General features: G+C 43.5%; 1 protein-coding gene and 1 pseudogene across 18 annotated transcripts in view; one reads left to right on the top strand and one right to left on the bottom strand.

Annotated features, from left to right (window-relative positions):
* The window catches only part of Fbxo15 (F-box protein 15), a 98,981-nt gene that overhangs the window by 72,159 nt on the left and 1,712 nt on the right, over positions 1-25,110 (bottom strand). For 13 of the 18 annotated variants that reach the window (XR_015642398.1, XR_015642399.1, XM_087593184.1 and 10 more), the window contains 5 exon segments: positions 12,995-13,105; positions 11,941-12,045; positions 8,952-9,194; positions 8,009-8,218; positions 2,558-2,684 (listed from right to left, as the gene is read on the bottom strand). Coding sequence is in view for 16 of the 18 variants with exons in the window: in XM_087593187.1 (XP_087449313.1) it covers positions 2,558-2,684; positions 8,009-8,218; positions 8,952-9,194; positions 11,941-12,045; positions 12,995-13,105 (796 nt within the window). In the remaining 2 variants the exon portion in view is untranslated. 18 annotated transcript variants of the gene reach the window in all.
* Pqbp1-ps1 (polyglutamine binding protein 1, pseudogene 1) lies at positions 4,581-5,477 on the top strand (annotated as a pseudogene).

The following is a 25,110-nucleotide window of genomic DNA, read 5'->3' as shown; positions in this document are numbered from 1 at the left end:
GTAGGAGAGATGAATTCATGCTATTTCAATTTCTTTTCAAAGATATGAACAATATTGGTAAGACCCTACAGATGTCTGGTAAATTTTACAAATACAAGATAATGTTTCCCCTAGTTAGCTTCAGGTATTAACTTGATACATCCCACAATTATCCAGGAGAGTCCCAACTGAGGGACTGCCTGGATCTGAGTGGCCTGTGAGCCTGTCTGAGGGGCATTCTCTGGATTGGTAATTGACGCAGGCATGTCTAGCACTCCTTGACTTGAGGTTCTGGACAGTCTATGCTAGCTACCTGAGCAGAGGCTAGAGAGTAGCAAGCAGCCCTCCTCCACAGTGCCTGCCACCTAGCAGGTGACCTGGCTTCCAGCCCTGACTCCCCTCAGTCATGGAAAGGTGAGATAAAATAAATTCTTTCCTCTCCTAAGATGTATTTGATCCTGATTTTATCAGAGCAACAGAGATCAAATTAGAACAATGTTTCCTTGGCAAATCACTGCATGGTTTGGCGGATGCAGTGGGAATGACTAGACTTGTTTCTTCATTTGCCTACCAGGTTAAACGGCAAACATGTGATTGCAGGGAACTGATGCTAACAGCTATAGCTACCCCTGAATGGTAAGCCTGAAGAGGCCCCTCACCAAGCCAACCAGACAGTCCTCACAGCTGTAAAGAGCAACGAAGGTGAACCTGAGTCATAAAAGGCAGAGGAGAGTGCTGCTTGCCCTCAAGGGACACACACAGAGCATATGTGGAAAGCAAAGACTAACAGTCAGCTGCTGCAAAGGACAAGAGGATGACGCGCAGAAAATGGAAACTGTGATTCTGTGAAGTACACAGGAACACACTGCTACTCTCAACCAACCTGCAAAATGCACTCATAAAAGAGCCAAGACCAAAGCCACAAGGATACAGAGGTCCACCACACTACCCTGCTGTCCACCAACCTTCTTTTGAATGACTGGTCAGGGTAGCCTAAGTGACTCCCCAAACAATAGAGACTATGGCTGTTGCCTGTGGCTGCCTCTCAAAGAGTGAAAGTAAATCCCTCTCGCTGAAGACACTGCACACCTAGGACACAACTCAGATGGACTCAGATGATTCCTACTGGATCTGACCTGAAAGCCTCTTTCCTGTGTTTTAGCTTCTGTGGTACCAGAACATACTATGCAAGCTCCCAAGGGAGAGACGCTAATAGTCTGATCCAGCTGCAACACCTATAAATCACAACAGTGGCCAGCACAGTAAGAGATCTGTAAAGGTACAAGCACCTGATGCTCACTCACATACGGGGTAGCAACCAGCAGCTGTCTAATTGAACTTAAGGCAGACTCAACAGGAGGGGAACCACGCCTAGTACCAGGAACCTAGCAACTTCCTAGGGCTAGTGAAGTCTTGGGCATCAGAAAAGAATCTACTACTACCACTTTGCTAAAACAGTGTAATTCCTTACTATATTCTAAATCTTATCCTTAAACCACAAATAAGCATAGCTACTGCCCCCCATCAAAGAATCCTCTCTTTACAACAAATGGAGACAGAGATCTGGACCTGAACACAATCAGGGAAATCAACAGGGACTTGGGGCTCGGCCCTAATGGATACATCTCCAGGACGCCTCCTGTGTCTACAGCTCAGGGAACTCTGCAGAAGAGGAGACAGAAAGAGTCTAACTCAGAACCCCAGTAAGACTGCTGTCAAACAGTCTCAGAAATGGCTGCATGAACAAGACTGAACACTAACACCACCAACAGAAACACTAACACAGAAGTGGGAAATTGTCCCAGCACACAAAGAAAAAGAACTACAGGCAACCAATGAGTGCTGAGAGACAGAGAATTATACCTTTCCCAGGATTGAGCCCCCTAACTGCTTATCTAATAGTGAGCCCTAAACTATAGACATGTAAACAAAAAAAGTGAACTCAGTAGGCTGTATTTACATGTCTGTATATACACACGGATAATAATAGAAGGAGGCATCAAGTTGAGAGTGGCAGGAAAGCAAGAAAGGGCCTGGAGGGCGGAGCTGTGAGGGCAGTAGGATGAGTGGCAAGTGATAGAATTCCATTTTAATTAAAAATTTGAAAAAAAGAAAAAAGAACCCCAGAAGGACCAAAACTCAGCCTGGCCTAGTGAAACAGAAACACACAGACAGAAAGGGTAACTTCTTAGACATGTAGCCTGAAGGGCAGAGTATGTCCCATGTCACACACACACAAGTCAGAAAGATTGTTAGAGACCTCCACCACACTGGGCATGTACTATTAGAAACTCGGGCAGAGGAAAATTTGAAAGGAACAGTGGCTCTTGGACTGACTGGGAGGGGAAGTGACAAAGTGCCCTGACTAAAGAAGGACACGGTGTAGAAATGGGAAGTAGAAGGAGGTACCTGCCATCCACATCAGCAGAAAACACAGCAACTCAGTAGACCCAAAAGTAACACAGACCAAGACACAGCTACTGAACTGGCCCAGGAGTCTACATTCTGTCTGATATGCAGTGTGCAAACGTGGGACTGTTAAGGGGAAATGACAGTTCATGCATGAACTCTATCTTACCTGCCACAGCCCCACTAGGAGGCCAGGATTTAGGCAGAATATCCGAATAAGTCCGTCGCAGCCCATCATAGTAGACTCACTTAAATTACTCAGGTCATACTTTCCAATTAAAGACAGCCATCGTGGACTTTGAACACCATGCCAAGAGAGAAGAGAAAGATGTGAACTTTCCAATGTCTTGCTGTCATGTCACATTAGTGTAACTAAAAATGCTTTTGAAGAGCAATTTATATACACTAAAATGTTCAAATCAGGTTAACATAATTATGGAGCCTTGTACAAATAAGAGGGCAAGCACATACCCTACAATGTTTTTCTTCCCCTCCCTTTTGCTCTTCCTCTGAGAGCAAATGTATCTTTCTTTCCAAAGTTTTTGTAAAGTAAACTGAGAGACAGTGAAAACTGAAATATTAGAAAATAAATCTAGGTCAAAATCATGAGTGTTTTCATGCAAGAGCCACACAGCAGTCTTAGTGCCCAAGAGTAAATACTTGGAAACATAGGAGACACCTTCCCTGCGCTCCAGAAAGACTTGACTGAAGCTATGAGAGGGAGAGCATGTTATCTAGAAGTACAATGCATGGCAGACAACCCATGCAGTGAACAGGCTGAGGTGGTTCAGGAAAGGAGAAAGGAGGTGAGATCTCAGTGGTCAATCTGCAGACCCAGAGCAGTGCCCAAGTCCCTCAGATGCTGGGACACTATCCAGAGTTTACTCAAGACGATGGGTGATAAGTCTGCAGGTCCTGAGTAACGCACAGTGGGGCTACCTATGGCACTGCAGCTTTCATGTGACAGATCCTCAGCTCCACATTCATAAGGAACGACAGTGATGAGGTGGCAAGCCAGTTGGTGAGAAGATTTGTGACATATTAACTAAAAACAGGCTCAGTGCCAACAGAGTATGCCTGGATGAAGATGAACACAGGACCAATGTCACCACTATAAACTCAAGAAAAGCCAACAAAAAACCTTAGCTCCAAATGACAATGACTTGACAACCATCCCAGACTGGGCCCCAACATATAAGGACACCCACTCAGAGGGAAGGCTAAAAAATGTAACAGGAAAATGCCATGAGAGCACAGCACATCTAAGAGATGCTCAGTAGCTGGTGCACTGTCACTATGTAATGGAGAAAGAGACAGCTAGGTGGGCGTGGCAGAAAAACCTACTCCCTTCATCCTCGATGTACCAAAGCTGCAAAATGCTCTTAGGTTGGCTATGGAAATATTAAACAGGCTCTGGGGACAAACTGAGTCTTCACTCACCTTAGCTTTACCAGTCACAGCCATAGCCGGAGGCTAAAATAATCATTCTCACAAACATGGAGAGCACAGAGTACACCAACTAAGAACACAACACTAACAAGAAATGCAGCTGAGAGTCCATGTAGAAAGTCTTAAGTTACAGGGAAAGTTATTTGCAAACAGCACCATGAGCTTCTATAGAAGAAACAAATATAGGCTTAAGTAAGGTCACTAAACACTAAGAGCTTCTCCTGGCCATGACAAAGATGCAGGTGAGGGTCCTTCATCAGGATAAAAGCCCTGGCTCGCAGACTGCAGGGAGGGGTTCCTGAAACATACTTTCAGTCTTCTTACCACTGCTGGTCAAAGGCTGCTCTACAAAGCTTAAATGGAAATAAGTTACACTGTACCAAGTTCCCTCAGTGAATTCCAACATCCCTTACTATGTTGTATCTAGTATTCCTGTGACAATTTCTGGGGATACATGTACTTTTTTAAGTGAGCTCTATGGTTGAACATAATACATCTTTAACCAATAGTCTTTCAAGATCGTTTAATTAATGTTAACTGTAACTGTACCTATACACAATAGTCATGATACACCAAATAAAATACCATTCTATCAAAAGAGTGCATTTTGTGGATTCCTACTCCAAACGTTATTTCATCCTGTATACTACTTACCCACTATAGTAGAAAACCTTGGAGGTCATCATTTCATATACAAATTTCAGATTCATCCAAATAAAAATGTCATTAAAAAAGTAACTGTTGAATTGTAGCTGGGGAGAGTTGAGGAGCATATTGTGCTTTAAAACAAGAGCCCTTCGGTGTTGTTTCTAGGTTCAGTCAGCAACCCACTATGCCTCTCCCTGTTGCGCTGCAGACCCACTTGGCAGAGGAGCATCCTCAGACATCTGGGGCCAGAGCCAGAGGAAGAGTTTATTGCTGAGGATTATGATGATGATCCTGTTGACTATGAGGCTACGCGGAGAGAGGGTCTGCCACCGAGCTGGTACACGGTGCTTGACCCTGCTTGTGGACTCCCTTACTATTGGAATGTGGAAACAGACCTCGTGTCCTGGCTCTCACCACATGATCCTAACTTTGTGGTTAGCAAATCTGCCAAGAAACTCAGGAACAGTAATGTAGATGCTGAGGACAAGTCGGAGCGAAATCTTGAAAAGGTGGACAGAACATGAGAAGTCAGATTGTAGTCACAAGAAGCCAGATAGGAGCCATGAGAAGGCAGACTGAAACCACGAGAAGTCTGACTGAGAACAAGAGCAGAACTATGACAAAGTATACAGAGAGAGAGATCGGGATAGGGAACGAGAACGGGCATTTGACAAGGCAGACCGGGAAAATGGCAAGGACCGGCTCCACCATTGCAGAAAGGAACTGGCTCCTCACCCCAAGAATAAGAAAGCGATGAGCCGGAAAGATGAAGAATTAGACCCCGTGGACCCCAGTTCATACTCAGATGCACCCCGGGGCACATGGTCAACAGGACTACCCAAGAGGAATGAGGCCAAGACTGGGGCTGACAGGACAGCGGCTGGGCCTCTCTTCCAGCAGCACCCATACCCTTCCCCTGGGGCTGTGCTCCGCGCCAATGCAGAAGCCTCCCGCAGCAAACAGCAGGACTGAATTTGTGTTCCCTGTAGCTTTGGCAGTTTGCATTTCTGTGTTGATTCCTTGCGGCTCTGGAGTAGGATCCAGGGCTTCATACATGCTGAATAATTAGTCCACCAGTAAGCTACACTCCCAGCCCCCTTGGTGTTGTTTTATAAACAAAAAGTCCTTAACAGTGTTGTTTAATAAAAGCTTTTTTTTGGTAACCATAAAAAAAAAAAGTAACTGTTATCAAAATACACTTAGTAATCTAGTTGGGGAAAACAATCCATGTTTTTTCACTGATAATATTTCCAGATCACAGCAAGCATAGGCACAGCACTGAGAGTCTGAATGTCATAGTGTATCAAGTGTATATGGGTATATATCAGCCTCTGAGCGGGCACCACAGAGGAGCCAATGGCAGGCCCACTCTAGGGAAACCATGAAATAGCATTGTCTCTTCAGAGACAGAGATGAGAGAGACTTACAGGAACGACAGTGAGCAAGAACGGTAAGATCAACGCAGAAGCAGCTGCTGCAAAATCAAAGACACCAAGACAGGGAAGTGGGGGGACAGGCAGCAGCACAATTACGGAGAAGGCAGACAAGTCCATACACTGCAACACTTGATATAAAAATTGTTAGCCAACATGGGACACAGGGATCTATACCTGCTATATGCAGTCTACCTTTATTAGACAATGATCATTGATGAATGTGAAGTTTGCTGAGAAAGGCAGAGGTGAGCCTTTTAGTGTGTGTGGACTTAGGGCAAAGCCATCTAAGCATAGGATGAGTTTTTATTATACAACTGTTCTACAACTAATTCTGTTCTTCGCCCTACAGTCATCCAAGTCACACAGCTTCACTGACATGAAAACAGAGGCACAGAGACAAGTGTATATGAGTATATATCTAGTGTATCAAGTGTATACGGGTATATGCCTAGTGTATCAAGTGTATACGGGTATATATCTAGTGTATCAAGTGTATACGGGTATATGCCTAGTGTATCAAGTGTATACGGGTATATACCTAGTGTCTCAAGTGTATATGGGTATATACCTAGTGTCTCAAGTGTATACGGGCATATGCCTATTGTATCAAGTGTATACGGGCATATGCCTAGTGTATCAAGTGTATATAGGTATATACCTATTGTCTCAAGTGTATACAGGTATATGCCTAGTGTATCAAGTGTATATGGGTATATGCCTAGTGTATCAAGTGTATACAGGTATATGCCTAGTGTATCAAGTGTATATGAGTATATATCTAGTGTCTCAAGTGTATATGAGTATATATCTAGTGTCTCAAGTGTATATGAGTATATATCTAGTGTCTCAAGTGTATACGGGCATATGCCTAGTATATCAAGTGTATATGAGTATATATCTAGTGTATCAAGTGTATATGGGCATATACCTAGTGTATCAAGTGTATACGGGTATATGCCTAGTGTATCAAGTGTATACGGGTATATGCCTAGTGTATCAAGTGTATATGGGCATATGCCTAGTATATCAAGTATATATGGGCATATACCTAGTGTATCAAGTGTATACGGGTATATGCCTAGTGTATCAAATGTATATGGGTATATACCTAGTGTATCAAGTGTATACGGGCATATGCCTAGTATATCAAGTGTATATGGGTATATACCTAGTGTCTCAAGTGTATACGGGTATATGCCTAGTGTATCAAGTGTATACGGGCATATGCCTAGTGTATCAAGTGTATATGGGTATATGCCTAGTGTATCAAGTGTATATGGGCATATGCCTAGTATATCAAGTATATATGGGCATATACCTAGTGTCTCAAGTGTATACGGGTATATGCCTAGTGTATCAAATGTATATGGGCATATACCTAGTGTATCAAGTGTATACGGGCATATGCCTAGTGTATCAAGTGTATATGGGTATATACCTAGTGTATCAAGTGTATATGGGCATATGCCTAGTGTATCAAGTGTATATGGGTATATGCCTAGTGTATCGAGTGTATACGGGTATATACCTAGTGTATCAAGTGTATACGGGTATATACCTAGTGTATCAAGTGTATACAGGTATATATCTAGTGTATCAAGTGTATATGGGCATATGCCTAGTGTATCAAGTGTATACTGGTATATACCTAGTATATCAAGTGTATACGGGTATATATCTAGTGTATCAAGTGTATATGGGCATATACCTAGCAAACTCAAGAGAAAAACCACACAAAATAACTGATAGTATTATTTAGGAAGTATTTAAACTATAACTAGTGTTTAATTGCTAATTTTATATCATTGGTTAAAATAGTTACAGGTAAAAATGTAGAAAATCCACTAATTATCTAACAAACTTTCAAAGTAGAGTATTATTGCTACTATTACAATTCAAGAAATTTAAATTTAGAGCTAAGTGTGACACACCCAGTATCTTCTGTTCCATAGCTGTGCAGAATGACAGGACAGTCTCTAAGATACAATCAAATTAAAATACACTAGTGGTATTTTGAATTACAATAGAATGTCAACTAACAGTCGGGTTCCAGGAGTCCTCCAGGGAGCTGCTGAATCAGTACTTACCTGTTTGGATCAGGGGTTAAATACTGGTCCATAAAAAGTGGTGTCACACCATACAAACTCAGGGTGGACAATGTGGCTAAATGTGGCCAATTTTTGTCATACCACACAACTGTGACAGATGTATCATTTACAGAATGATCAGCATGCCGCATGATGTATTCTTTTCCATTTTTTTCTCTTAAGATAATTGCCCAACCTAAGCCAAATACTCTAGAGAAAGAAAAGAAAAAGCTGAAAATGCTTTCAAAGAAAGAGCTCAGCAGCACACACAATAGCAACTGCATCTATCATTTCCATAATATCACCTCCTCTAGAGACCAAAGTCAAAATCCTAAGCATAAATCTGACATTTTACCCACAACACTTTCTGAGCCTTCCTTTTTTCCTTCCAGGAAGCACTCCCTGAGTATCTATGATGTTCTATGACTAGCAGTTCACAGACAATGGAAGGCCACTTCCACACTCAGGCTTTACTCAAGATCATGAAGCTGTTTCTGCTGTTTATGAAAATGTAAGCCAATATCCAAATACTGTATATTTTGAAGACTCCAAAACACACATGATAAAAAAAACGATTACAGGGGCTGGGGATTTAGCTCAGTGGTAGAGCGCTTACCTAGGAAGCGCAAGGCCCGGGGTTCGGTCCCCAGCTCCGAAAAAAAGAACCAAAAAAAAAAAAAAAAAAAAAAAAAACCGATTACAGACAGTTCCCTCTGACCTAAACTGTTCTTGTAGTTGAGGAGAGCAGCTTATGGTATCCACTTCCCTAGAATATGGAAGGCCCTAGTCTCAGTCCTTAGACTGGCAAAACTGAGATTAAAAACATTGTGCATCCACTGTATACATAAGACACCTTGAGATGACAACATCTGCTTAGAAACTGGAAGATTTTGTGGCTCTGTCCAGGCGCCATTAAGTGAGTGTTCAAGAGCAGCCTGTGTACCTGAGGGCCTCTTTGGTTTTCACAGGAAGACCTGTGTAAGGGTTGACAGGCATGATAATGTGGGCAAGTGCTGATTTCAAAGATGAGATCTGCCTTGTGATATATTCTTTCTTCCAGTATCCAACTTCTTTATCCTCAACTGACAGTAAGCTCACACATGTGGCTGTTTCCTCCACGGAAGTAAGCTTCCAATATCGTCTTTTTGATGAAAATGCAGTTGAGTAGATTTTGACCCAAATAAGACTAGAAGAAAAACAACAAATCAGTTTGGAGGCTGTAGCAGCAATATATTACATTAGAGATTAATAATTTCTAATTTTCAAATAGGTCAATTCCATTAATGTGTAAGTGTTCATATATTTTATAATATATGAATCAACCCCCAAAACACATTTTAAAAAAGGGAAAACCTACTCCCAGAGTCAGGTTTAAATTAAGAATCCCATGTAATTTAGGATCATCCAATACTGTCTTTCTGCAAGATAACTAAGTAGGAGTTCAGTTGTAGAAAAATCACAAGTTTATATAGTGTGAATCTGATTTATTGTGGGTATGTACATAAATAAAAGCACTATACACAAAGACAAAATAATAGTAGACATATTATACATTCATTTTGCTGCCTACTTTTAAATTTTAACAATAAACATACTAATTTCAGAAAGGTAAATACTATAAGTCAGTAAACAATAAGAGCAATAAGTAAACAATAAGAGTTTTCCTAAGCACACACCTGTCAACTGCTATTTAAGGAATTCAGGCATTAGCTCACTTAACCCTCCCAATAGACACAGGAGATGGCTAGTTTTTAATCCCCATTACATAGATGACATAATTGAGCCTAGACTGGTGCATTTGAATATGCATCTACACACATGAATACAAGCACATTTTAATGAAGCAAAAATTACATTCATTCCAAAATTACCAAAAATTATATCCACTAGTTGATTTAGATAAAGCATACCCTCTGGTATAAGAATTTCAAGCACCTTTTTAAATTGAAACACAAAAAAACTACCCTTCCTAATCAGAGCAGGCACACAGTCCCTTTGGATGCTGAGGACGGTGGAGGACAGGCTCAGTGAGGTCAGAGGATTTACTGTGGGTTCCTCACTTAAAGCAAACACAGAGCATCAAAGATGCATTAACTCAATCATTTCAAAACTAGATTATTCATTAGTAAGATCTGAAGAAACTGTAAAAATACAGATTCTAGAGCTCTAAGGTACAAATCTTCAAAGTATTGAATTATAATCTTCACAAATGCAGAGTAGGAATCCAAAGATTTATATTTTCCTATGTGATTGTGAGATAGTCTTTCATTGACTAGTATCTGAGAACCACCATAGAGAATATTTCCTGCCTACACTTCAGCCTATCAGTCATTTCCCATGCCTTACCTTACAAATCAAACTGAACTGCACTCCTTACCTTAATGTCTTTCCTAGAAATCTGTGGGTTCGCATAAAATCAATACTTGCATAATCGTTTGATACTGAGTAAGAAAGAACCCTAAAAAGTCAAGAAATGGGCACAAAATGTGCTATAGCTATTAGAAGACCTCCACCTCTGCCATGTTCTGCATGGCCCTGTGTAACAGGATATGGTTCCTGCCCCTGGAACAGAGCCAGCAAGGTGTGGGCCTGCATGAGTGTTGATGGCTGCTGTGGGTGTACGGCTTATTTGTATGATGATGTGCATCACATTCCTCCAAGGAATGCCCTCCCCGTTAACATTACTGATTCCCTGATAATCTCAGACAGCATGAGTCCAGAAGGTGAAGCTGTGGCTAATGTCTCAGAAAAATGGTAAATGCTGGGATCTTCAGGACACCCCTTAAGGCTGTGGAAAAGAGCTCTAAAAACATGAGTTGAAAGTACATGATTTCTCAACTATACAAAAATATAAGGGTGCAATATGAATTGTATAAGGAGTTTCACAGATATAAAGGAACAGAGGGTAAATTGTCAGAAAGATACAAAGACAAGCAGATACAAATGCAGGCAGATTCCTGAGTTCAAGGTCCAGGCAAGGCCAAAATGGTAACTCCACGGTGGGGGTGGAGTCCTACCCAGCTAGCTTACTGACTGTACTTAACAAAGGCAGACAGATCTCTAAACTCTAAGAATCAAGAGGCTGGGGTCATGGGATACTGACTCATAGGATAATCAATCAAACAGAAACCTGATGATCCAGTAAATGACTGGATTAATATGTAAAATAAGAGTGGGCTTATGATCTGCAAGAGATGAGCTATCCAGAATTTTTTAGAATAGTGAACTGCTTGGAGAACTGTCTTCAGCAGAACATAAAGAGAGCTGTCTGGAGATTTCCAGAGAAAGCAGAACAGAGAAAACACCAGCTTGGACCTATAGTTTGACTTCACCCTTAAAGGAACCCCTTTTCAAGCTGAGGTTTGTCCTTGGTACATCTCTCTACACAAGATGAACTCCTAGGTTCAGGCCATGCTCACAGTGAAAAGTAGAAGCAGTGGCTTTTCTTCATCCATAGAAGCTCAGAGCCTACCTGAAGGACCTGCTGATTCCCAAGGGAAGACCCACATACGGAGTCTCTCTCCTCCCCACTTTCACTCTTCCCACATAGCAAGTACATTTATTTAATTGACAGATTTGAGAGGAAAAACTAAGTCAATTTAACAAGGCCCCCTTACCACTTCTTCTGGCAGAGAATAGGCCATGTACCCAGGACACCAGGACCTGGTTGGTGACAGGTTCTGTGAATGGATGAGTCTATCAAGTCCAGAACCTCTGATCACAGACCAGAGTTTTATTCTAGAGCCCAATAGTAATAGACTTTATCTTTAATACATGCAAAGAATATTCCTTATCTTATACTCATAAATGCAAATTTGTCTACAAATAGTACTAAAATTAATTCTACTAATTTTTAGAAAATGGCTAAAATACCTACTAATTTTGACAATTTCTAGTATCACATATAAAAGACGACACAGCATTCTCCTTACTTGTCACTGGTCAAATGATAAAAGCGTCTGTTCACACATCCAACGCACAGCAAGGATACCACATCCAAGTAAGAAAATATATTCAGTAAGATTTCAGAGGGCATTCTGAGAGAAGAGGAGAAAATTAAACAAGTTAACCAATACTGAATCTACAAATACCCAGAATACAACTGGCTATGTGTTCTAAAGAGAGGGCTACAGACACATTCATCTCATTTAATAGGCAAACTATTCTCTCATCCTTGATTAATTTCTTGATTGTAATTTTCTGGCTATTATAGTTCTCACTGCATAGATCAATTAAGAAAGCAAATGGCATAGAGAACTGACTCTCTCAGCATGCCAATCACATCTTCCCACGAGGAAGAAACAGGCAGAACTTCAATTCCTCCATCATGAACACGTGGTACCCTCTGTTGAAATATAGGAATTGGAGGAAGGAGGACACACTCTCACCATAATAATGCATCCTGGGGCAAAATGTCTCTTCATGAAAAACAAAACAAAACAAAAACAAACAAAAAAAACACCAATGTTACAAGACTCCAGAGGTTGCTAATCATGTCAGTGTGTCCCACAAATGGTATTACAACACACTGCTATAGCCATCTTAACATTAGTTCACAATTTTTTTAAAGATTCTATGGATTTTAGTTCCAAAGGTCTCAGTGGAGATATCACAGAGACATAAGAGTTCTAAACTATTGAACTGTAAGAGCCCATAGACTCATCTATTTTCACAAGAGCCATGACCTCCTTTTGGCTTTCCACCACTCTTTATCCACTGAGAAGTGAGTAATTAGTAAGAACAAGTTAGTAAAATGAAAATCCAACATACTTGTCACCTTTAGAAGTTTAGTTTCGTAAAACTAGTCTCATAAGGAGAACGGTGACAAGCTCATGACTCATGTCAAACTCTCTGTGTTGTACATTCTTCCTACACAATCCTATTCTTAGAAAGCTCAAAATAGCAACTTTGTATATGCTGCACTATAATTTTCTCTAAAAACCCAATGCCTAAAGCCCACCACCCCGTGAGAGGCAGGGTATTTACCTGTCCAGGGATATAAAACAGACGGAGGAAGGCTTCTCACTGTGCTGGCCTGGCCTGGCGCACTGCGTCATGACAGAGGAGCCTCTAGCAAACTTAACCCCGGAACCCTGTCTGAAAGTACAAGTGAGAAACTCAAGTTGTATAATTACCAAACGAGGAGAATTATCCTTCCTTTCTCCGAAATTCTGATGGATCGATAAACCATAAAGATTATTCAGCATAAAACTTCATCTCTGAAAGTAAAGAGAAAAGGGGAAAGGAGGAAAGAATGGACAGGAAAGGAAAGAAGGAGATGCAAATCAAGTGGGTGATAGCTAAAGTCTGCATGTTACAGTCTAATGCTGTTCTCATTATAAAGGCTGTCACTTGTCAGAGGGTATTCCACAGTGTATGTGAGGGAAACAGGGAAATGACAAGCATGCTGCTCTAGTGTCACTCTCTCACTGTGTTAATACTCAACCAGAAACAATTTAGAGGAGAAAACAGTACATTACAGGTTATAGTCCATCCAAGAGAGAACAGAAACCTAAGAAAAGCTTGAGAAGCAGAGTCCACAAGCGATGCTGCTTACTGGTTCACTCACAGGCTCGTGTTTAGCTAGATTTCCAGAGTCCAGGAGCACCTTCCTACTGAATGATGCTGCCCACAGTGGGCTGAGCACTCTTACGTCAACTAGCATTCAACACAGTCATCTACAGAGATGCCCTAATGCCAATCTAATCTGGGCAAACCCAAATAAGATTCCCTTCTCAGGTGGGTCTAGGCTATGTCAAGCTGACAATTAAATCTAATTAAAATAGATATATTGAGTGACCAGTTCTGACAGAAACTTTAATGAAGGTAGAAACCATAGATTTTTAATAACTTTCCATCTGTGAGTTAAATCTTTTAACACTATTTTATGCACAGAAGTACCTATATCCAAAGTTTTCCCACATTTTAGCATCTTATACTTAATAAATTGTATTTTAATTGGCTGTCTTCTTAGTAGTACATAAAACAATGCATTTTATAATTAATAGTTTTTTAGACAGTTTTTATCAGTTTAGACTTGATAAAGTAGACATACTTTTTCAAAGTTCCTAAAACAACTCTGGTTTAGAGTCAGTCCTCAGAACAAGTGAGGCTCACTCACAGACTGTGGGAGATCTGAAACAACACAAAAGCTCCAAACCTGGGACCCCTATCCCTAACCCTTTTAATATACAGGCAAATTTACTAACCTATTCTCAGGGACTTAGCAATTGTTAATATCATCACCTACCTCTGCCAGATGCACCAGCTTATGCACCACCATCCCAACAAGTGCTCTCTTGCTCTTGAGAGCACGCTCGCGCTCTCGCGCTCTCTCTCTCTCTCTCTCTCTCTCTCTCCCTCCCTCCCTCCCTCCCTCCCTCTCTCTGTCTTTCACTGCCTCCCTCCCCCTCCCCCTCCCTCTCCTCCTCTTCCCCTCCTCCTCCCCCTTTCTCTGTCTCTCTTGCAATTTTCGGACCTCATCTCCTGAGACCAGTGAACCCCCCTCCCCCCACCCACCCCACTCCACCTCTGAGAGCTGTTCCCAAATAAAACTGACTTTATGTTTTTAATTTGTCTTGGCTTGTTTCATCAACAAAGAAAACTTACTAGAAGCTACTTCTTTGAGCAGTGTTCAACTTACATGCATCAACTACTAACACACCCCTTACCCTGCATGCAATTTAAGGCGCAATATAAAGTACTTATTACCCAATTTTCATTCACCAATGTTTTACCACCCTCAGGATCAACCTGGTTCCCAAGATGTATTTGGATTAACATCAAAAAAGGATGTAATTAGAAACAAAAATGAGCTGTCCTAACATTTTCAATGGAAAGCTAATTAACTCTCTGGAAGCTGTTGCACAAAAGCTATACCAAATGGACCATTAAAGGTGCCAACTCCCAACTCCAAGCACACCCTACTATTGGAAGGCACAAGCCATGAAGGGCAGTTACCCAAGGCCTGGGCTGACTGGGCAGCAATGTAGCCTATTACCTTCTGCCAAGACAGCACAACAAACTATATATCTACCAGTTATCAACACACCCTCAAGAAGCACATCCCCATGGCGTCTGAGCAGCCACAAAGAGCTTCTCTCTCCTGGTCAGCAACAGGCAGAGCAGCTGGAACATGGGAAGCTCCCCATAAGTATTAGCTGTCATCCACACCCTGGCAGCAGGGCATAAATGGTGGGATAAATCCTCCCAGAGCCTGGAAGTAACACTGCACACAGTAAAAGGCCTGGCAGCACAGGCCTCCGCACTCTACCTGGGGCAGCACAGGCCTCCGCACTCTACCTGGAGCAGCACAGGCCTCCGCACTCTACCTGGAGCAGCACAGGCCTCCGCACTCTACCTGGGGCAGCACAGGCCTCCGCACTCTACCTGGGGCAGCACAGGCCTCCGCACTCTACCTGGGGCAGCACAGGCCTCCGCACTCTACCTGGGGCAGCACAGGCCTCCGCACTCTACCTGGGGCAGCACAGGCCTCCGCACTCTACCTGGGGCAGCACAGGCCTCCGCACTCTACCTGGGGCAGCACAGGCCTCCGCACTCTACCTGGGGCAGCACAGGCCTCCGCACTCTACCTGGGGCAGCACAGGCCTCCGCACTCTACCTGGGGCAGCACAGGCCTCCGCACTCTACCTGGAGCAGCACAGGCCTCCGCACTCTACCTGGGGCAGCACAGGCCTCCGCACTCTACCTGGAGCAGCACAGGCCTCCGCACTCTACCTGGGGCAGCACAGGCCTCCGCACTCTACCTGGAGCAGCACAGGCCTCCGCACTCTACCTGGGGCAGCACAGGCCTCCGCACTCTACCTGGGGCAGCACAGGCCTCCGCACTCTACCTGGGGCAGCACAGGCCTCCGCACTCTACCTGGAGCAGCACAGGCCTCCGCACTCTACCTGGGGCAGCACAGGCCTCCGCACTCTACCTGGAGCAGCACAGGCCTCCGCACTCTACCTGGGGCAGCACAGGCCTCCGCACTCTACCTGGAGCAGCACAGGCCTCCGCACTCTACCTGGAGCAGCACAGGCCTCCGCACTCTACCTGGGGCAGCACAGGCCTCCGCACTCTACCTGGGGCAGCACAGGCCTCCGCACTCTACCTGGAGCAGCACAGGCCTCCGCACTCTACCTGGAGCAGCACAGGCCTCCGCACTCTACCTGGGGCAGCACAGGCCTCCGCACTCTACCTGGGGCAGCACAGGCCTCCGCACTCTACCTGGGGCAGCACAGGCCTCCGCACTCTACCTGGAGCAGCACAGGCCTCCGCACTCTACCTGGGGCAGCACAGGCCTCCGCACTCTACCTGGAGCAGCACAGGCCTCCGCACTCTACCTGGAGCAAATGAAGCCCAGTTGTGCATTTCAGCTCATCACTCTCCAGCCAGTCTCTGAATTAGCCCCTAACAGTGACTGTCAGTTAGTGCCCTGGAGGGCAGAAAGGAGAGGGAGAAAAGGTCTGAGAATGTCACCCCGGCTGCTCTAATCAAGAATCCTATCAGATACTTTTATTCTTCTGTTCAAATTTTGGGTTTAAACAAAGATTTTTACAACAGAAAAGCTTCGAGCCCAGGTAACTGGCTCTCACAAAGAAATCAGAAGCAAAGAATGATGCCCAGGGATGAGAGATGGCTCAGCAGTTAAGAGCACTAACTGTTCTGAGTTCAAATCCCAGCAACTACATGGTAGCTCACAACCATCTATAAATGGGATCCAGTGCCCTCTTCTGGGTGTCTGAAGACAGCTACAGTGTACTCAAACAAATAAAATAAATAAGAAGAAGAATGATGCCCAAACACTACTACTTCCCTAGGACTGGCCCAACAATGAAATGTAAACTGGAGGGTTTCCAGCAACAGAAGCATATGGAGAAGGGAAGGCGCCAGCCAATAAAGTAACTCATTTTCATAAAGAATACAATCTAAAATCATTTAAATTACTTGTGATTTACATATAACATGGCTATGTGAAGGCTTGGTCCAAGGTCTCATACATACTCTAAGTGCTGAGTAAAAATTAAGTAAGGTCTCTCTTTAGCACACACAGTTCTTTATAAACAAATACTGGTGTGGTTGGTCAAGTTTATATTTACCTGCAAAGCATGATGATATCTGTAACAGGGTTTTCTTCTGTGTGCTTTCTCAGTCAAGAGGTGCTAGATGGCTGCTGAGATGGCTGGGGTGTATGTGTGTACTTACTTACAGAGGACTCAAGTTCGGCTCCTAGCTCCTATACGACGCAGCTGCCCACTACCTGTAGCTTTACTCCCAGGAGAACCTAAGTCCCCTAGCATCTACACTTAGGTGTACAAAATCACACTCAAACACACAAACCTACACACACCAGTAATAAAAATAAACTTTAAAAAACCTGTATACATGTAATTAACAACAGTCAATGGAAATGCAGTTTCTACACAAGCATTTCAAGTACAAACAGGTCCACAACAACTTCTAGGGATCTGCGTAGCTTGCTACTCACCTCCTTTAAGTACCTATTCAAATAATATGATCTCATCCAGGGGTTCCTGACAGCCATCTCAAGCTCTAGTCCAACTCTGAAGACATACCTTTATGCTCTTTCCCTATTTGTCACCACGCTGCCATCAAACATACATTGACCTTGATTGTCTTCTCTATTATCACTGTGTGGTTTTTACTCCATGCTCTTCCTCAGCACCCACAATATACATAGCACTCAGGCAGTATTCAACAAACACTTTCCAAATTAATTCACCAGTTGAAACAGCAGGCCACTGTCAGAAGCCATCTAGGAAAGGCTATGGCAAGCAGGTGAGTTTTCAGGAGATGGCCCACCATTTTTCCACGGCTATGGGTGTGCTCTGAGATGCAGGATCCTCAGAGACTTCATCCCTCGACTGCTTCTCACTGCTGATATGCCCTTCCTACCACTATTAGACGGCTTAATGAGTCCTAGGTATTAGCACGCCCTATGGGGCAGATTTCCTGCAGATCAACATGAAGATGCACTTTCATGCAGTAATGCTGTGTAGAGGAATTGATGATTTCATAATCCTTGATAATGATTTTATAGAATTCCTAAGTTGATACAAGTAATTTCAAGTCCCCTATAAAGCAAAAGCTCTGTAAACCTTGGGCTAATTACACTAAGAAGATACATGTGGAACAAGTTACAATCAAAGAAAATATTCTTTCTAGGTTAGGAATGAGGTCACTATCTGGTAACTGGATGTCATAAACTGGTAATGGGCAATTTATTAGAGGTACAAGGACAGAAAATAAATGATGGACTAGTTTATCTATATAAGACTTCAAAATAATAAGACACAAACAGATAATTTCTCTCCTGAAAAAAGCAGTGCTAACTTATGACATAAAAATTATTACTTTAAACTTATAATGAACTTATAGAGCTAGAAAACAGATACTAGTCAGGTACTATTCTTAATGGAAAGACATGTAAACAATTCTGCTGTAACTCCCGAAACCTTATCAACCTATGACATAAACTATTGCCATGAACTTTTACAATGTAAAGGTGCTTAGAAAATGTGATCAATTATCCTGAGAAGGTATAAAAACTAAGAACAAGGGGTTGGGGATTTAGCTCAGTGGTAGAGCGCTTGCCTAGGAAGCGCAAGGCCCTGAGTTCGGTCCCCAGCTCTGAAAAAAAAGAACCAAAAAAAAAAAACTAAGAACAATAAAGTAGCATTGTAGCCTTTTTCTGCTTCATCCAAGATGCCTGTGCTTATGTGTCTGATTCTCTATTCTTTTCTTTTCTCTCCTTTTCTTTCTTTTCTTTTCTTTTCTTCTCTAACAAACTCAGAGCCTCTTGCCTGGCTAAGAGAGGTTCCCTAAGTCAAAGAGAAAAGAACCCAAGTAACTAAATTTCTTTTCCCTTTTCTGATGCTGCTATCAGTTAACTGCCAGGAGCCATCAGCTTTTGGACCCTGAATAGCAAGGGAGAGTTAAATTGAAGTCATAGCGTCACTGATGCCATACCCCATGCTGCCTTCCACCAGAAACTTTCTGGGTGGCCCCCAGCAGGCCATAGTTCAGTATTAAATAGACTTTTTATTTCTCTAAAGGAAAACTAGGCACATGTGTACACACACATACACACACACACACACACACACACACACACACACACACACCAAGGTTAAGATATAGTCATAGGAACAAGCTTTGGTGGTAACCATGTACATGAGGCAGGCCTCAGTATATCTTCTATATTCTCTTAATACTTTATCTACTTATGTCTTATGAAGACTTCTATTTAAATCATTTACTATTTCCTCCCAAAGTCTTTGTGTTAATTTTACACATCAGAAAGAGGATGTCGGGCTGGAGAGATGGCTCAGTGGTTAAGAGCACTGACTGTTCTTCCAGAGGTCATGAGTTCAATTCCCAGCAACCACATGGTGGCTCACAACCATCTGTAATGAGATCTGGTGCCCTCTTCTGGCCTGCAGTCACATATGCAGGCAGAATGCTGTACATAAAATAAATAAATAAATCTTAAAAAAAAAAAAGAAAAGAAAGAAAAGAAAGAGGATGTGTATGCCCTGGGCCCAAATCTGAGGGCATGCCTCTGAGAAGCAGAACTCTACAAGATGCCTAGCATTCAAGGAAAACATAGCAGCCTGAGCCAAGCAGTTCACACCAAGGTTAACTCACTTGCTAAAAATTTATGAAAGCCTATTCCAACAATCTCATGAAATGAGCAGTCATCTTTTTTGTAAGTATGTGTATAAAAACTGTAGATTAATGTGTATTATGGAATCCTCTCTCTAAACAGTTAAAGACCAGGTAGGTAGGTACTTTCTGGCACCAGAGAAAACGGTACGAAAGTCTTTTCCCTAATTCATCAAACAGGTATGTCTGTCTTTGACTAAAACATTTACTATAGCTCGTTTACCAGTATATTCTTCAAATACATTTAATGACAGATATGGGGCAGCGGGCAGTGAAAGGTACCCTGATTCCTGGTCAGGACAGGTCGAATCCCCAGAGACCCTAAAAGGGATGGCAGGTGCATTCCCAGCATCCTAGATCAGGGCCTCACTAGCTGCAGCCCTGTAGAGAGGTTTGAGACAGAGCAGTCACAAAGAGCAATGGCCCAAGCCCCTCCTCCACAGGTGAGGACATGACCACAGATTACATAGGCTCAAGACAGATCAGTCACAGAGGACAGCGCCCCGAACTCCTCCTCCACAGGTGAGGATGTGACCATAGGTCACATAAGTTCAAGACAGATCAGTCATAGAAACAGGACCACGCCCCTGAATATATATAGATGAGGTGAGGTCTTCCCAAGCTCTCAGGCCAAACCAACAGGAAGTACCTGCTGCCAGACACTGACCCATCCAAAAAACTGTATTTAAGTGCCGTGTTCAGAATTAAAGGTGTGCAGGAATTATTCCATCATCTGAGAGCTTCTGTCTTAAGAGCTGTAACACCACTGCTTGGGGAAGAGATCTGCTCTCCCTGAAATCACCAGCAGGAGCTCCCTTGTACCCCTCTCCAGCTAGTCAGTCTCCTGCTGGCTCAGCCTAGCCAGAGCAACTGAAGCTGCAGGCAGCAGCAGAAAGGACCAGCAGCTGGGATCGATGAAAGCTGTTCCCCCTCCCTGCCTTAATTCTCTCTACCCGAACCTGAACCCACACAGCTACCCAGGTGAGAGATCTCCGTGGGAGAGCCCTGGCATCAGAGCCCTACAACTGGTGCCCACAACAGGGTACTTCACAACACAACTACAGGGACAGATACTGCAGGAAGGTGAGCCTCCCTCCCCAACTCTGGAGACCAGAAACCTATCCTTTCCTGCACCTTTCAGTCAGCACCATCGTGTGGGTTTGGACAAGCTGAAGGGACAACTGAAGCCTCCCAGTCAGAGCTACTCTCTGTGCTGTTGGCTGAAGGTCCATCTGGCCCCTGTCTAAATCCCACAGCCTGCATCAGGCATTGGTCAAGACTCTCTAATCTGACCTCTTCTTAAAACAAAAAGAAAACCTGGTAATGCAGCAGCCACGTAGAAGCCACAGGGCGGCTGCCAGGTCTTAAAGCTGTGGGAAGGCTTAGTGTTTTGGACGTCTGTGGAGTCCCCCAAAGCTGACAGGCCAAGGGAACGTTCCCATTGGACAAAGCTTTTCTCCTCTTTTCTGTAAAGAACAATTCACCACCACATTAAAAAAAAAAATTCCCCCAGACCTTGCTTCCCCACCCCTGGAGCACAGCGGTGTCCTGCAGCTTCCCACAGCTCAACAGCCTGACATCCACCTGGCAGCTAAACTTCCTGAGTCCTGTATCCCCAAGCGGTCATGCCCTGTGTCCTGTGTCGGAGCCTACTCAGGACCCCCTAATGTTTCAAAGGAGACAATAAACAAACTGCTGCTCCTCCTGCCCCTCCCCCCCACCCAAGGGCAGGGCTCCATTAAAAAACAAAGGATCTACCCCCAGCCTCTTCCCTTACCCCACTTCCCCCCATCCAACTAGGGAGAGCTATCTTACAAATCTTAGAGGGAGTGCTTAACACCCAACCAGAAAAAGACCACATTAGGACAGAAGATTGAAAGACCCCTGGAGCGGGGAGACCCTCACTCAAGTCTCGGGATGACACAACCCCCCAAGAACTCACGTAAGACCGTCCTTGCTGTAATTTGCACTGGGGTCGTATCCCACGCAGGGGCAATGGAGTTCAACGACCAGTAGCTGGGAGAAGGGGTATTTAAAGGAAGAAGCCACAACCCATCATTGGAAAATCACAAGGAGAAGCTTCCTGTCTCTCAAGATTGCTTAACTTTATATCCTCTAGTTCCTAGGAGAAGCTTCCTGCTTCTCAAGGTTGTTCTCTAAGATTTTAATCTAACTTTATGGTCAGCTAGTTCCTGGGAGAAGCTTTCTGTTATCTTTACTAGGTCGGGAATCGCAAGTCTAAGGGCCTTATCTTAAGTCCTTTTATCTAGTTCCTGGGAGAGCAGGCTCAAGAAATGTGACCTTTTACTTACAGGCAGAGAGCAGGGTCTGGAATTTGAGGTATTTAGGGCTTCTTAGGGGTGAGACAGCATTTCTAAACTTCTGACTTTTTTGGCTGTATTTTTTATTCTTTCAAAGATATTACCTATAAAGACAATGGAATACCCAAGAAGACCCTAAAAACCCTCCTCCAAATCACCCCAAATTCTAAGGACCACTGTTAGATTTAATAATTCATGCCTTGATTGGGTCTCCAATGAAGCCATCTGGGTCCCATAGTGACCTTGATCAAGGGAGAAGCTTAGAGCCCTCATACAGCTGGTAAAAGAACAGCTGGTGCTACAAGATTTGAGGACAATTAACAAAACCATACAAGTCTGGGTTCCCCACAAAGAGGGTTACCACACATCTCAGCCATACTTGCAAATGTTCCTCATTAACAATAGGCAGATCTTCACTATAATGAGATACCTAAAAGCCTAGAAGCTTAGCCAATTAGTCTTCCTTCCCAGACCTCCTCCCTGCAAAGGCTTCTAATTTCAGGCCTGCCCTGAGAAGTCCCGCTGCCACTAGGGGCTGTAAAGAGGTCCTGTGCCTGCAGAGCCACAAAGTCGTCTCCAGGGAGACCTCTCTATGTTCCGCTGCCATTCATCCCAAGCCTACTTCAACCTCTGAAAAGCCAGACTGTTGTGACCACACTACAGGTTTACCTACAGTGCTGCTCCCACAGATCCAGCCAAGACTGAATCCCATCTCCTCGGACCTGCCTGGGACAACAAAGCTGCCTTCCTCCAGACACCTCATCTGACTGAAGACTCCTGAGACACATGCTGAGATCCACAGGTGACAGCTGAGACCCACAGACTTGGGACCTTCCAGCTACATAAGAACTCTCTTGCCAAAGCCAAATGGCTACTGAACTTGGGGGAAAGTTACACGATAGTAAGGAAAACATGATATCTAGCTAGATTAATCTAATGTTGTTTAAAACCAATGTCAATACCCTCAAACTGTACAACCCATGGGACAATTACTTGGTTCAATGATCCTTTGTCCTCTCAACCCCCACCCTGATCCCTTGTTACCACTCTAGCTTAGTTGCACTACCCCTCTGACCTATTTAGTGTTTTCTTTTGATACTCCAATCCCATGCAAAATTTTCACTATAAATGACACCTCTCATTTAAAAAAGTAAAAGGAGGAATTATGGAGCTGGCAGTGAAAGATACCCTGATTCCTGGTCAGGACAGGTCGAATCCCCAGAGACCCTAAAAGGGATGGCAGGTGGATTCCCAGCAACCCAGATCAGGGCCTCACTAGCTGCAGCCCCCGCCCCCCACAAACCCCTGTAGAGAGGTTTGAGACAGAGCAGTCACAAAGAGCAATGGCCCAAGCCCCTCCTCCACAGGTGAGGACATGACCACAGGTCACATAAGTTCAAGACAGATCAGTCATAGAAACAGGACCACGCCCCTGAATATGTAGATGAGGTCTTCCCAAGCTCTCAGGCCAAACCAATAGGAAGTACCTGCTGCCAGACACTGACCCATCCAAAACACTGCATTTAAGTGCCGTGTTCAGAATTAAAGGTGTGCAGGAATTAGTCCATCATCTGAGAGCTTCTGTCTTAAGAGCTGTAACACCACTGCTTGGGGAAGAGATCTGCTCTCCCTGAAATTGCTGCCAGAAGTTCCCCTGTACCCCTCTCCAGCTAGTCAGTCTCCTGCTGGCTCAGCCTAGCCAGAGCAACTGAAGCTGCAGGCAGCAGCAGAAAGGAGAAAGACCTGCAGCTAGGGGCAGTGAAAACTATTCCCCCTCCCCGTCCAAGTTCGCTCCCCTCGCCTGACCCACACGCACCTAGCCGGGCGAGGTCGCTGTGACGTGCGCCCCAGTACCAGAGCCCTACAGACATATTCTGCACAAGGGAGTGTATTAAATGCTTTAAAACTGATTGCATGCTACATTTGTTTAAAAAAAAAAGGAAAAAAAAATCAAGGGTATTTTACTATAGACATCCTTATGGCTTTTCTTGTTTGTGTGTTTTCTGCATTTAAAAGAGACCTCTCGTTTCACAGAATACACACTGTGTCTCCAAATAGATAATTAAAGCTACTGTGGTCTCAAGCTAGCAGTGGAGCATCCCCAGAACTTTCGTTATAACCCTTTCGGGGCTTATTACCATTTCGAATATTTACCAGCTTAATGTTTGCATGACTGAAAGGCACATCTCTGTTTCGTACTAGCACTGACACAGGCCAATCTCGGCATGACTGAAAAGCTATCTCCATTTCTTACTAACACTGATGTGTCATTGACACAGGTCACCCCACTAAACAATCAGTGAGCTGCACAGATATCTTCAAACAGCTCTATGTGGAATCCACCAAAGTCCCAAGGTCCAGACAGAAGAACAAGGGACTAGCAGTTAATACATCCTTGAATGTACATTCTGCCTGGTAGCTTAGAATAAGTTTAACATATCTATAAAATAATAAATTTTAGACTATGTTTGTTAGTATGAAAAGAGTCAAATCAGACTGGGTATAAATTAACCCAGCTTGTTATCCATTCTGTTGTATTTCTTACAACATATACTGTTTACTGTATTTCTTACAGCATATAATGTTTACAAATGTTCACATTTTTGCATTAAATGAGGACTAGTGAATAAGTCCTGGCTGTCCTGGAACTGACTAGACCAGGCTGGTCTTGAACTCAGAGATCATCCTGCCTCTAATTCCCAAGTACTAGAAGCACAATCACTCTAGTCTTAGCAGCTGACGTTTCTTTACCAATGAAAATCTGTATGGGACCAATTCACTGATTGAGAGCAGGTTCCCACACCATCATGCCAGCCCTTTACTGACATTGCTCTATCAGAAAGTCCACTGAACTTACACCGAAATAGAGAGACCCATAATCAACTCATCTTGTCCTACAGAATACGATCTAAAGGATAGTCTTAGGAACAGAGGGAAATTAAAGTCCAAGTATTCCATTTAGAGGTCAGCAAATGCTGTCACCATTCTGTCACGAGTCCGGCATTATGAAAACTCAGTCAAGAACTATGATAACAACACTACAAAGTGCCATCTTTCTGAAATCAGGACAACCTAGAAAGGATATAGGACAG

This window comes from Rattus norvegicus, chromosome 18 (assembly GCF_021556685.1).
Source record: "Rattus norvegicus strain SHRSP/BbbUtx chromosome 18, alternate assembly SHRSP_T2T, whole genome shotgun sequence".
Classification (NCBI taxonomy): Eukaryota; Metazoa; Chordata; class Mammalia; order Rodentia; family Muridae; genus Rattus; species Rattus norvegicus.
Note: the sequence above shows the minus strand (reverse complement) of the source record. Positions and strands in the feature narration are given on the sequence as shown.